General features: G+C 45.3%; 1 protein-coding gene and 1 long non-coding RNA gene across 2 annotated transcripts in view; one reads left to right on the forward strand and one right to left on the reverse strand.

The window, feature by feature from the left end:
* Positions 1 to 3615: 3615 nt before the first annotated feature.
* Positions 3616 to 9895, reverse strand: LOC123810200. Its single transcript, XR_006784196.1, has 3 exons — positions 9742 to 9895; positions 7153 to 7252; positions 3616 to 3943 (listed from the first exon to the last, which is right to left on the reverse strand). It is a non-coding gene; the product is annotated as an uncharacterized LOC123810200 (long non-coding RNA).
* A 94-nt stretch (positions 9896 to 9989) lies between these two features.
* SWAP70 (switching B cell complex subunit SWAP70) overlaps positions 9990 to 14839 on the forward strand; it is a 67784-nt gene continuing 62934 nt past the window's right edge. The window contains exon 1 of the mRNA XM_045825591.1: positions 9990 to 10159. Within this exon, the coding sequence (XP_045681547.1) occupies positions 10061 to 10159 (99 nt within the window). The 5' untranslated portion in view covers positions 9990 to 10060. The remainder of the gene's footprint in view (positions 10160 to 14839) is intronic.

The raw sequence follows: 14839 nt of genomic DNA on the forward strand, positions 1-14839 counted from the left end.
CTGAATTGGAACTTCAGGGGGGCTTCCTAGCTGCTCCCCTGCTTTTATCCCCTAAGCTGAAGTAAATGGTCAGGGTAGCCGCAGCCGAAGCTTTCTTTGCCATTCCCAGGTCAAATAGGCTGAAATTTCATCCATTAGAAATTAATTTACAGAAAGGAATTCTGACCCAGGCTGCCACATGGATGGACCTAGAGGACATTATGTTGAGTGAAATAAGCCAGCCACAAAAAGACAAATACCATAATGTGCATTTTACCCCATACACACAAAACCCCTTCAATCAGTTGGGTATATTTGTGTGGCTTCTCTGCTGCTCCATTGCATAAGAACTCTTGAAATTGGGTAGAATGATTCTTCCCACTTTATTTTTCAAAATAGATCTAGCTGTTCTGGTTCTGTCCTTTAATAGATAAAAAAAAGAAATTAATTTACAATTATATGTTACACTTGTACATAATAATCAAGGACTGGCCGAAGATAGAGATGCATTGGTCATTCAGACTTAAATGTGGACAGGTTAACTTAAGTTGCTTTCCTAATTCAGGAGAAGGGGAGTTTTGATGGAGAAGGTGGAGGGAAGGATCAAGAGTTAGCTCAGGAATGAGGGGCATCATGAGGGGACAGTGGGCCTTGGAGGGGTGCTAGGGGTTAGGGAGACTTTGGACTACTCTGGCCAGACTTTCTCAGCCTTTCATGAACTTCTCTTTAAGCCACTCCTTAAATTTTGGTGTTTGCTGGGATTCTTGTTTTGTCTTACTTTCTACTCTCTCTTGCTGATCTTGTCTCCTTGTCTACTTGTATATCACACCTGGGCTAGGCACTACCCATAAACCCTCAGTTCACAATCTTGCCTTTGACCTCAGGACCCACCCACAAATTAGGTCCTTCTTCAGGCTCTGCCTCCCACCCCTGTGTTCGCACTTTGGTCGATCTCCCTGAGTTCTGTACCACTGCTTTCATATCTGACTCCCCTCCTCTCTGTCTAGTCCTTTCGGATTTCACCACTCATTTGGAGGGTGTGCCTGGCTTTTGGATTCAGTTTCTCTTAAAAAACACACACACACTCTTTTGGATCACCTTTCTGACCGCCAAGGCCAAGGTTTCTTAGCCTATGTTTCTGACACCAATTCCAATGTGTGGGTTTTTTTTTTCATACCAAGCAATTCTCCAACACCAGCCGGTGTCAGTTCTGACTCTACCCGGAGATAGCATCAGCTCCCACAGTTAAGGGCTCAGTCTCACAAGGTTGCCCAGACTTCAGATGCCAATCACATCTAAGCACAGGTTGTTATTTGTGTATCTGACTTACTGGCTGGAAATCAGAGGTTCCCATGACCAACCTTTGACTTGCTGGAGCAGCTCACAAAGCTCAGGAGACCAGTTCACTTATTAGATTACATAGGACATTAAAGGGTATGAATGAACAGCCAGATGAAGAGATACATAGGGTGAGGTCCCTGACCCAGAAGCTTCTGTCTCTGTGAAGTTTGGGGCCTGGAAGTAGAATGTGTTCAGGTTCAACAAAGCTCTCTAAATCCCGTCCTTTTGGATTTTTATGGAGGCTTCATGACATAGGCATTATTGATTAAATCATTGGCCAGTGGTGATTGATCCAACCTCTAACTCCTCCCGCTTCCCTAGAGGGCAAAGGGGCGGGACTGATGGTCAGACCCTCTAATCAAAAGGTCGCTCTGTCAACCAGCTCCCACCCTTAGGTACTTTTGGAAAGTTACACCATTAACATAACACCTTTATCCTCTAACCACTTAGGGAATTCCAAGGGTGTTTGGGATCTCTCTGCCAGGAACAAAGACCAAATATATTTCCTGTTATAAATTGCAATATCACATAGCCAAAACACCACTGTACATAAATTCCTCCTTCATCTCCCACATGCTTTCCCCCACTCTTTCTTCCATACTTTTGCACACACAACAACCTCTTTCTGGAATACGCTTTCTTCCCTTCTAATCCTTGAGACTCTGTCTCCACCCCTGAGAAGCCTGTCTTCATCCCTATCCTCAGTGGGTCAGGTGGATAGATTTTCATGCCTTTGGTGAGGCGATAGATCTGGCCTCGGCCTTGGCCTCAGTGAAAGATCATTAAACTAGGATTTTCTGTGGCATTCTGGGCTCAGCTAGTGATGCCTGAGAGGCTTGCCGAGTTAGGCCTGTCACGCAGTTCTTATAATTAAAAGGTCAGATTTTGCTGCTCTTGCACCTTGAGCAAACCGCCCACCCTTAGGGCTTCAGAGGCTTCTATCCTCGTTGGCATCAGAACTCTATTATTATTATTTTCCTCCTTCTTGTTCATCACCACTGCCTCCCCCACCTGAGTGGGCTTTAGTGTTGTGCTATTTCTTCCTCACGATAACACACCCTGTGAGGCAGACAGGGCTGTTGTTTTCACCCGGTGAGGAGACTGCAGTTTCACCTGGCTCTGAGGACACGAGGCAGCCCTGACTCCCTGAGGCTCTGCTTAAACCCTGGGACCTGCTCATGAAAGTTCCTGTGGAACCAGAAGCCTCCTCTTGCCCCCAGGAAAGCTATGGGGTAATGGCAGTAATAGAGATGCTATCAGCTGCTGAGTGGCCAGTGTGGGGGACACTGCTCCCACATCTGCTGACTTCAGGCCTAACGTTCAGCATTTCTGCTTCTTGCTGTCAGATTGTGCCCACTGATTACAGGGCATTTCAGACTTTGGGGGGAAATAAAGGCTTTGCAGAGCTAACCAGCAGGCCTGGTGCTCCCGTCTCATTAGGCCTCAGATGCTGACCTCTTCCACTTGTCCTCCTGTCTCAGTGCACTTGCCATTGTTTTCCCCTGGAGACTCAGTCACACTGGCCTTCACTTGGCTTTCTCGACTAAACCATGTTCCGTCCAGGCTGCTCTTTCTGCCTGTGAGGTTCTTCCTTCATTTTTTGCCCAGTTACCTGCAACTCCCTCTTCGGGACTCAGACCCATCCTCACACCTCATTGGCAGGCTTGCCTGTCCCTGGCAGAGCCGCACGTTCACCTGCACACACTTTCCTGGACGCCCATGCTTTTCCTCCGCATTACTGAGCAGGAGACAACAGGATGGTCCGAAACGCCATCCACAAAGGAGGGTAATGCCATTTATTTGTAACCCTTAGAAGGCCATAGATGTTAGCCATGACTAAGCTGGTCCTGAATGAAAGCACATAGGCCACCCAGCCAAAAAGCATTTAAAAACACATCAAGGCCTTTATCCGCACCTTTCAAACATGATGGAGCTGTGTAGTCGCCCACGAGCTCTCCTAGAATGCCCCCTTTTCCGTCTTCGTCCTTCACAGTCTGTAGCTGCTTTTCCTTTCTTCTCAACAACTGCCCTAAAAAGCTCTGCTTTGTGGTCTTTTTACCCTCTTCTTTTCTTCCTCATTCTCCATTAAAAAAACAAAACAAAACCAAACCAGCTCAAGAACTGGTTTGGGCAGGCAGGACTCTCGCTGGAAGGCAGGGGAGGGGCAGGGGGAGTCTGAGTAGACTAAGCCAGGATTGTCTTTGGTGGTTAGGGGATGGAAACATCACCTTGTCACTGCTGTTCAGTTACCTAATGCTACGTAACACACTCCTCAAAACTTAGTGGCATAAAAGAACCATTTTATTATGCTCGTGATTCAGTAGGTGGGAAGTTTGGACAGGGCCCAGGAGAGATGGTTTGTCTTTGTTTCCCACTGTGTGTGGCCTTAGCTGGGTTGGCTCGAATGGATGGAGATGGCAGGGACAGCTTGAGTGGGGTAATACATCTGGAGTTTTGGTCCTCCTCCATGTAGTATCTGCTGGGCCTGGAATGTCCAGGATGGCTCCTTCGCTTACATGGGCAACGTCTGGGCTGGTATGGTTGAAACGGCTGGGGTCTGGCCAGCATTGTTCTCTCTCCATGTGGCCTCTCCATGTGGAAGTCCCAACTTCTCACGGCATGGCTGCAAGGTTCAAAGAGTAGGAATCCCAAGAAATCTGGGTGAAAGTTGTAAAGCTTTTTATGACTTGGCCTTAGAAGTCCCAGGCTGTCACTCCTGCCACATGACACTAAGTCCAGCTCGTATCAAAGAAGAGGGGAATTAGACTTCACCTCTTGGTATACCACGCAGCATGGATCTACAGGGAGGGACAGAGTTAATGACAGCCACCTTGGAGGCTACCCCACCCCAGCTGCCATAATTCATGTACCTTTCATGGAATTGACTCAAAGTCCAGGATCTCATCAAAATCAGGCTCAGGTGGATGAGATTCCTTGATTGCAACTCTTATTTGTCTGAATAACTGTGACATCTGAATAAGTGTGAATTAAAGAGACAAGCTATTTGTCCCTTCCCTGCCTGTGCTAAGGATCCCCGAGACCATCACCAGATTTGATGATTCACTAGGAGGACTCACATGACTCAGCATATAGTGGTATCATGCCTAAGGTTTATTATAACAAAAGGATACAGAGAAAAATCAGTGAAAGAAAAAGGCAGTGGGGGCAATATCCAGAGAAGTCCAGGTGAAGTTTTCAGAGCCCTCTTCCAGTGTAATAACAAAGACATGCTTAATTTTCCCCCAAAATGAGTTGTGAAATCACACGTGGAATGCTGTCAACCAGAGAAATGCATCAGAGACTTGGGGTTTCTTTTGAAGGAGAGCCACATACACAGTCTTTGCCTGACATGTACCCAAAGTGCAGACTCCCAGAAGGAAGACAGGTGTTCAACATAAACCATATTATTTGTACAAACAGTTTGGGCATAGAGAGCTACTCTGGTCAGTTAATGGTGGAAACTTTCCTGAAATCTAGGTTCTCAGTTGCCAGCCAAAGGCCAATCTTACAGGCAGAACTTTCTAAGGATAAACAGTCAAGCCTGCTGTGTCAATTCTTTTGCACACTGGCCAACATGTTCTGGCAATACAGGGACAGAATGACAACAATACAGACACCCATTTAAAGAAGTGACGGAAGAGGGATAAGAGACACATAGCTGTCACTGGTCCACAGCAATTCTGAAATCTACCCAGGTACATGCTTCTAGTTCCTTGACTGCGCCCCGTCCTGCTCCATGGCAGTGTTTGTAGGCTCCTCCCTCTGGGATTTTGGCTCTTCCCTTAGTCATTCTTCCTTTTCTAGAAGAGACAACTTGTGTTTTCAATGAGTTGCTTTTCCAGTCTCTTTCTTTTTCACATAAAGTTGGATGTCCCAAGGCCTCTTTTCATTTTGAATTATCTCCATTCTTTTTAGCCCAAGTTGGCTGTGCTTACACTGATACAATTCTTTTAAAACCATTGTGGGTTTTCTGTTCATTGTATTTAGGTTTAGTCTATTAGATACAAACCAAATCCTAAACTATCCTAAGACAATCAACTCTCTTCCTTGGGCTGAGACTCGAGATACTCTGAGGTAATGCTCTTAAAAGTCACAGAGCCTTTTGTCTATTGGGTGTGTCTATGAAGCATACCCTTCAATCTTACACCTGTCTCTTGAGCTGAAAAAAAATCTTGAAGTAATTTTTACCCAGATAACCCAATTAATATTTTAATTGGAGTGTGCTGAATTAAATCTTTTCTATTAGTCCACATCAAGCTTTGAGAATCTCAAACTGGGAGAGACTGGGGATTAGAACTAGTTTTATTTTTGAACCTAGCAATTCTTTTTTTTGTAATCCTCAACCAAGGACGTGTTTATTAATTTTAGAGAGCGGGGTAGGGAGGGGGGAGAGAGAGAGGAGGAGAGAAATATTGATTTGAGAGATAAACATCAAGGGGTTGTCTCTTGCACATAACCAATGGAGCCTGAAGCTGCAACTCAAGCATGTACCCAGACTGGGAATCGAACCTGCTACCTTTCCGTTCATGGGATGATGCTCCTCCAAGCAAGTGAGCCACACAGGCCAGGGCAGATCTAACAATTCTTGGCTCCGTTATAGTCCCTCTAAATTCTGCTTGAAATTGAACAATTTCTTTCGTTTTTCTTTTTAAAAGATTTTACTTATTCATTTTTAGAGAGAGGGGAAAGGAGGGAGAAAGAGAGGGGGTGAAACATTGATGTGAGGGTTGCCTCTCACACACCACCAACTAGGCACCTGGCTTGCAACCCTGTTGTGACCTGACAGGGAATCGAACCAGCAACCTTTTGGTCCGCAGACGCATGCTCAAGCCACTGAGCCACACCAGCCAGGGAGAACAATTTTTTCTTTAATACAACTCTCTCCTTGTACTTTGTCTTAGACAAATAGAAGCCAATGGCAATTTCAACATTCTGATTGGAAATCTCCTTAGCCACATCTACAAGATCATTAAGTGTCCTTTCTATTTTTCATTAGATGCCCTTTTCAACTTGGATATTGCCTCAGGCACCACTGCTGCCAAGCTTCCTGCTGCTATATAACACAGGCTACCTTTTATCCAACTGTATTAATTTGTTAGCAGTGCCATAATACGGTGCCCCAAACTGGGAGGCTTAAACAACAGAACAGGGTGGTTTAAACAGCAGAAAGCTATTGTCTCACAGTTCTGGAGGCTAGAAGTCCAAGAGCAAGGTGTCAGTAGTGTTGGTTCCCTCTGAGAGCTGTGAGGAAGAATTTGTTTCAGCCCTCTCTCCTAGCTTCCGGTGGCTTGCTGGCAGTCGCAGGATTCCTTGGCTTAACAACCCATCACCCTTTATGTTCACATGTCTTTCACCCTACGTGCATGTTTTATGCCTGATCTTCCCCATTTATCAGGAATCCAGTCATGCTAAATTAGGACCCATTCTAATGACTTTATTTTAACCGGATTACCTCTATGAAGACTATCTCCAAATAAGATCACATTCTGAGGTACCGGGGTTAGGACTTAAACATATGAATTTTGGGGGGAACGTAATTCAACTCATAACACTAACCCTAAATAACAATTCCCTCACTGTCCTTCAAGGCTTCACTTGAGCCCATTCTTGATCCTGCCCACTCCCTCTCCAAAGCCAACAGAGCACACGTGTTTCTGTCAGCCATATCTAACTTCACCAATATCAATATGAGTTAGGGGCTGATCGGGGAAGCAGCACCTGAGTGGTATACAGGATTTATTATAGGAATTATATACATTGCAACTGCAGGAGAAGCGAAGGAAGAAAAGGTCTGAAAGGAGATGGATGTAGGATGAGAGAAAAGTGACTAACCAGGGACCACCAAGAATGGTGGTGAAGACGTCTCTGGAAGTCTGTGTTATCTCTGCATCCAGGAGTGAGCCTGAAGTTGATAGGTCATCATGTCTAGCAACTAGGAAGAAAAGTTGGATTGAATTGGGGGAGAGTGAGGACAAACTAGAATCCACAAGGACAAATCAGAACTCATGAGGTCAAATGGAACCCAGAGCTGTCACATCGCGATGCCAGTTGTCTGCAGAAGCTGATGTCCTTTCCCCATACATGCATTGTCCTGCACTTGGAGAAGATGAAGTAAGAGATGCGATGGGAGCTGGAGGCACTGGGGTCTGGTTGCTGCTCTGTACCAACAATGCACGCCTGCAGATTGCAACAAGTTTACAGTCTGCAGCTCACCCCTGGTGTTCTACATCAACCAGCAGAGCACAAGCGTGGCTTCACTTGTTCCCTCCAAATTTTACACACATTTCTTTTGCGGCCATTCCTATCCTGGAACCAGAATGGGAAGGGAAATTTGGGAAGTTAAATTCCAGCTTAGCTAAATTGACACCGTACAAAACTGCCACATCAGCCAAACCTCAACAATTGCCAGATACCATGATGCTGTGTCTCACATACATAAGTTTTTCACCTAAGCCTTATAGTAGTTTCGTAAGATAAATATTTGCTCACAGACAAGCAAATGGGGGAGTCTGGATTCCACCCTACGTTTATGTGGTAGCCACCTTCCAAGATGGTCCCAGTAATTTTGCCGACTGGTATTCAGGCACTTTTGTACTTCCCCCTCCCACATTAACTAGGTCTGACCTGAGCACTCTGTAGAATATTGTAGGAATGATGGTGAGTGACTTTCAAGGCTGGATCATAAAAGACATTGCAGCTTCTGCCTTTCTCTTTCCAGGATCACTTGCTAGGGGAGGGAGGGGAAGCCAGCTGACATACCGTAGGGATACTTGGGTAGCCTGTGGGCAGACCCACCAGGATGAACTGAGGACTTCTGTGAACAAACACGTGCCGGTGAATTATCTTGGAAGTGGGTTCTCCAGGACCAGCCTAGGCTTCATGTGACTACAGCCCCATATTCTGACTGCAGTCTCCCAAAAGGCCTCAAGCTAGAACTATGCAGCTAAGTGGCTTTTAAATTTTGGACCCATAGAAAATATGAGATAATGTTTACTATCGCTTAAAGCTGCTAAATCATAGCAATAACCAATATAATCTGTTAAGTTTCAAAGCACAGCTTTTTCTATAACATCATTCTGCTTTAAAATCAGTTTGGATTATGAGAATGGGCATTGGATTATCCAATGGGAATTGTGGAAAAAGTAAGAATTTGGAAGTTCAGAATGTCCTGGTTAAGTGATTTAAAAAAAAGCTTTGAAATATCTGTTTGGGCTTCCTGATACTGAGAGAGAAGGACTGTCATCTAGTGGTTATGCTGGACCTTGAGATTTAGGAAGATTTCTTTTTTTTTTCTTTTCTTTTTGTCACTACCCAGACAAAGCCAAGCTGACATGAAGAAAATTCGAGGTTAAATCACGTGCTTCTGCTCACTAGCACACTTGGGCTGGAGTTGGGGAAGGAAGATGGTAGAAACTTGCCCTGCATTCTGGCAGGGCAGTGAGGAAGCCACAGTCCTCTTGCTTCTCTGCCCCTTCCCCTTAAGCAGGCCATCCTCTCCCTGGCCCTGCCAGGTTCCCTGTGGCCCCAGGCTCACGGAAGCAGCCCCTTCCTTTTCTGCCCTTTCCGAATCCCTTTCCCTCATGATGGATGATGTTTTCCTTTTTTATAAAGTTAATGTGTGTGCACTTAGGAACATAAAAGAGGAAAAAAACCCAAACTTATCTGAGAACTACCTCCTTTTGCAAACTCTTGGTGTTTCTTCTTCTCTCCAGATTGTTCAGATTTGGTCTTGGACAGAGACGTGAGGCATTGTGCATGGCACCTAATCAGGCGGGGAATCATCCAGCAATAGTTACTATGCTGGGATGCAAGCACTAGCAGAAGAACCTTTCCAGAACATCTGGTGCGACCATGTTCATTTAATATGTGGAAAATTTGAAGCCCGAAGAGCTCAAGTTACTATTAACAGATATTAGTTGAACAGTAGCAAGGAGAACCCTCTTCTGGATTTGGGTAAATTCTTTTAAAAGGTCCACCCACTCTGATTGGTAGATGGGTGGGGTGACGTGCTGGGGGCGGTCCAGATTTTTGTGCAAGCACAGAAACACCAGGAACAGCAGCGCAGCCCCGATCCAGCACTTCCTAAGTTGTCAACTGACCCTTAGCAGCGGAGGGTTGGAAAGAAAAGTTTGCCTGACTCTCTGACCTCTAAACCCACCTGAAACCTCGTGTCTGTGCACACAGTAGGCATCGAGAAACGTTTGCGAAATGAATGAATCAACTTCCCTCAGAAACCCTTCCTTGCCTCCCATCCCCCTCCACATCCTCTCCCTCGAGGGACTGCGCTAGGTTTTGAGCTCCCGCCCGGGGACTATTCGGGGTCTCGTCTAGTCTCCTCAGGCAGTGACCTGGTTCCCGGGTCAGCTCCAGGGCACCCCTTTGCACTGCGAGGAGCCGGCTGGAACCCGACAGGGTGCTCACCTCGACTCTCATATTTCTCCTTGGGATAGAAGCCCTTGTTTCGGGGCACGCGAGCACCGACATGGCCCCAGCTGGCCTGGGGAACACTTGGGGGCCGTGGGGTGGCGTTTTACCACCCTAGCGGGACCAGGGGCCCACCGACTCAAGTCTTACTCCCTCCGCAGCCCGCGGGTCTGAGCCGGCGCGCGGGGGGCGGGGCACGATGGGCGGGGCCTGCCGAGGTCAGGTGACTGCGCCTCTGGCGGCGGAGGACCAGGGTGCCAGACTCCGCGGAGGGTGGCGGGGCAGGCAGGTCGGTGCGGGCTACACGGCCGCGGCCATGGGGGTCTTGAAAGACGAGCTGCTCAAGGCTATTTGGCATGCCTTCACCGCACTGGACCTGGACCACAGCGGCAAGGTCTCCAAGTCCCAGCTCAAGGTGGGTACTCTGCCCCGGCCCCCTACCTGCGGCTCCCGGGAGCGCGCCCACTGCTGGGTGGGAGCGCGACCCGGGGGAGGGCAACTACTGTGAGGGGCGGGCGGGAATGCAGCCCGGAGGCCTGCTCCGGGCGGAACGGGCAGAGACCCGGGTTTGGCATTTTTTTGTTTCCCTCTTGCCCTCGGGCCGGTGCCGTGCCTTAGTCCCTTCAGGGTTCCCCTGGAGCCAGGGAAGGCGGGGGTGGGGTCTTGGAGCCTCTAGCTCAGCTCTCTGTTGATGCCGGGGGGGTGGGGGGGGGCGGCAAAGTTTCAGATTCGGGGAGGGCAGTGGGACGTTCCCTTAGTGAACCTATTGAGAGTTTACTCCGCAGTCTGGGAGCGGAAGGGACTTGTCCAAGGGTCACTTCTATAGCGGGACTCCCCTCAAACCGGCCAGATGCACCTAAGGCAAATGGGCAGTTTAGAGACGGGAGAAGTGCCCCAGAAACCTGCCCCTTCGGCCTCCTCCTTTGGGGGGTTTTGGCGGGAGAGGACGCTTTGTGACTTGTGAGGAGGAACTCCCCACCTAGCGTCCTCAGGTCTGGAACTGCTGGAGGGTGTGCCGTGGCCCACAGGGACCTTAGTTCCGGGCAAGGAGCACTGATCTTTCTGGCACCCTGCAGAAGCAGCTGCTTCTGCAGAGTCTGGACTGTGGTTGCCAAAGATCCCACCATTAAGTGAGAGTAGAAGGTATAGATACAGGGATGCTTGTAAATTGAGTGACCCCAAGCAGGAGAAGTGGCACTTAGCCAGAAGAAATTGGCAGCTTCTTGAATGTATAAAATATGGAAACAGACAAGAAGAACCATTCATTCACAGGCACTTCCAAATATACACATTTTGGATCTGAACGGTCTTGTATTCTTAGCCTCCTCTAGGAATTAATTTCTGAAGATTGGGTTTGGTTTGTATATTTTTTGCAGTAATCAGGAGGTTCTTATGAATAATGGCTTTTATGCCAGTAAGATTTAGCACTCCTCTTGTGTTTCTTTTGCACTCTTTTTCTCTTTTATAAAATCATACTCTGGAAGGGTCCACGGAAGTCACCCACTTAATCTTTATTTTATTTATTTTTTAAGTTAACATACAGTAAAATGGACTTTTTTTGGTGTATAGCTCTATGAGTTTTAACGTATACATATAGATTTGTATAACAACTACAAAAGTCAGGTTTCTGTTTTCCCAAAAATCTCCCAAATGCCACCCTTAACCCTCAACTGTGAGCAATGATCTGTTCTTAATTGCTGTAGTTTTGTCTTTTTCCGCAGGGTCATATAAATAGAGTCGTACAGTATGTAACCTTTTGACACTGGCTTCTTTTACTCAGCATAATGCCTTACAAATTCATCTATGTTGTGTGTATCAATACTTCTCTTATTGCTAAGTAATAATATTCCATTGTATGGATGTACCACTGTTAATCTAGTCTCTCTTGAAAAACATTTGTGTTATTTCCAGTTTCTGGTGATCACGAATAGAGTTGCACTCTTTTTTTTTTTAATTTAAAAAGGTTTTATTTGTTTTTAGACAGAGGGGAAGGGAGGGAGAAAGAAAGGGAGAGCAACATTAATGTGTGGTTGCCTCAAGTGCGCCCCCTACTGAGGACCTGGTCTACAACCCAGGCATGTGCCCTGACTGGGAATTGAACCAGTGACCTTTTGGTTCACAGGCTGGCACTCAGTCCACTGAGCCACATCAACCAGGGGCTAGATTTGCATTTAGCTTTTTACTGTTAATTTACCTATACCACTGTTACCAGATGGGGACCAGGCCCAGAGTGAGTCTGTCTTGGGCTGTCCAGTAGTGTTTGGGTTCTTGACTTCTTGATTTCACATGAGTCCAGGTGATTTGAAAGGATGTTTCTTAAAGCTGGGGACAGTGAAATGAAGGAAGAACTTAGGATAGAAGAAGCAACAGAAGAGAGCCTAGATGGGGATGCATTTAGCTCACTGTAAAGTCAGAGAAAGAGGGGGACTTGGAGATAGGATCGGGGTAAGCCCAGGATGAGCTGCCACTGCCTATTACTGTCCTGGTTGCAAGTCTCGTGGGGACCCTGAGAGTTTAGGAGGATGAGAACAGATACAAGGTGTAGGTGTGCTCTAGCGAGGGTGTACTGTGGGTCCTTTTTCTTGAGGCTTTTGTCCTAGGGGAGGTCTTGGGGGAGGGTCTTAACAGAATATTCATTAGTTTTCCAGGTGTGCCCTTCAATTTGTTGATTCATCCAAATATGTGTATAGAGGGGTCAAGGTTATTTTCTAGTTAGTTTTCTTTTCTTTTTAAAAAATTATTTATTTTTAGGGAGAAAGGAAAAGAGGGAGGAAGAAAGGGAGAGGAACATCAATGTGTGGCTGTTTCTTACACGCCCCCGACTGGGGACCTGTCCCACAACCCAGGCATGTGCCCTGACTGACAGTCGAACCAGTGACCCTTTGGTTTGAAGGCTGGCACTCATTCCACTGAGTGATATAGCCAGGTCTGGTTAGTTTTATTTTCAAAGAATGTCATCTAAGAGAGACCTGGACCAAGGCCTGTCTGGACTAGGACTGAGGCTGATCTGCCCTAGGATGATCTGGAATTTGTAAACCATTTGCTCCTAAGTGTCCTTAGGAAAGATAAAACCTTGTGATTCATCAGCTGGCTATAAATTACTCAAATTGTTTGGCCTTGTTGAATTCTCTTGTCTCAGTTTCCCTACTTCTACTTGTCAAGGAATTTCCCTAGCTTATAACTATCCTGTCATACCACTACATTTTAAGTGGATTTCTTATAGATAATATATAGTTGGATCTTGTTCTTAAAATCTGTTTGGACAATCTCTGTCTTTTATTGGTGTGTTCAGACCATTTACATTTAATATAATTATTGATACGGTTTTAGGGCTACTAATTTTTTCTTGGTTCTGCTCGTTTTATCTTTTTTGTTCTCTTTCCTTCCTTCTTTTAGAGTATTTGAATATATTTTGGTATTCTATTTTATTTTTATTGATTGATTTCAGAAAGAGAGAGAAAGGAAGAGAGGGTGGGGGGTGGGGAAGAGAGAGAGGAACTTTGATCAAGTTGCTTCTCCCATATAGCTGTTTCCCAGGCACATGCCCTGACAATGCCCTAATGGAGAATCCAATGAATTGAACTGGTGACCTTTTGCTTTGCAGGACAATGACTAACCAACTGAGCCACACTGGCCAGGACTGTTGTTACACTTATTTATGCCTTCACTGGTTGATTCTTGTATGTGCCCTGACCCAGGACCGAACCTGTGATCTTGGAGTATCAGGACTGTGTTCAAACTGATTGAGCTACCTGGCCAGAGCTTAGTGTTCCATTTTAACGCTGAGTTTTAAACTATATCTATTTGTATAGTTTTTAAAATGATTGCTCTAGGGATTATAATATATAGTATATATATATATATATATATATATATATATATAACCTAACTTTTTACAGTTTATTTAGAATTGGTATTTTACCACTTTACAGGGAAGGTAGAAGAAACCCTTTTACCTCCCTGTTTTATTTTGTAGTTGCCATATTGATTAATTTTCTTACATTGAAAACCCCATCAAACGATGTTAAAAATTTTCAACCATCAGTTTTTATTTGATCTTTCAAGAGAAGAGTCGTATTGTTTTCTCCTAGATGCTCCCAGATTACTTTTTAATTTTGTAAATAAGATAGATGAAGCTTCTGAGGTGTTTGGTGACTTGCCCAAAGTCACAGTTATTAAGTATAGCTAAATCCAGAACCAAGATTTTCTGACTTTTGAGCCAGTGTTTCTTCGTTTTTTTCTCTTCTAATTGATTGCATAAATGAGATGATTTCTATTACCTTTGTTATACTCCATTCAAAATTGTCCCCATGGCTGCTGGTAAAAGAAGTGTTCAGATGATTCTTGACTGCAGGCTGGCAGGAAGTATTCCATCCCAGCTCACAGCCGATAAGGCAGCTGTGCGGTTCTTTTCCGTCTCCTCCTGTCTACTTAACCGAGAGACTCTTAGATTGACTCAGCTCTGTTCATCTTACAATGTGTCTGGAATTGAAAATACTAAAAAAACTGAAAAACAAAAAAAAAACACTTCTATTTAGGTCTTTATCTTTTGTTTTTCCTCTGAAGTTTGATGTTCATCCATCTACTGGCTAGGTACAGTGTTTTGGCCTTAATTTGTTTATTCGTTTATTCATACAACCACCTTTTGTGTGTTTATTCTGTGTAAGATACCATGATAATTTCATAAAAAGATTAGCATTTGTAAGCTCTTAAGAGTTAATATCTGGGAGGAAATATCTCATACAGAACCTCCCTCCCTTGTCTGTGGTTTTGCCTTGCGTGGTTTCGATTTAGCGTGGTTTCGGTTGCCAGTGGTCAGGCATTGTCTGAAGATAGTAAATGAAAAATTCCAGAACTAAACAATTCATAAGTTTTAAGTTGCCTGCCGTTTTGAGTAGTGTGTTGAAATCTGATGCTGTTATTCCTCTCCCACCCCTCACCATCCAGCCCATCCCCGCCCTGGACATGAATTTTCTGTTTGTCCATCATATCCATGCTATACCCACTGTTCACCTGTGAACAGCCATCTTTGTTATCAAATCAGTGGTTGAGAGAGAGAAACCACATTCGTGTAACTTTTATTACAGTATTGTTA

The sequence above is a fragment of the Phyllostomus hastatus genome, unplaced genomic scaffold (genome assembly GCF_019186645.2).
Source record: "Phyllostomus hastatus isolate PE091 unplaced genomic scaffold, TTU_PhHast_1.1 phas_scaffold_585, whole genome shotgun sequence".
In the NCBI taxonomy this organism is placed as follows: Eukaryota; Metazoa; Chordata; class Mammalia; order Chiroptera; family Phyllostomidae; genus Phyllostomus; species Phyllostomus hastatus.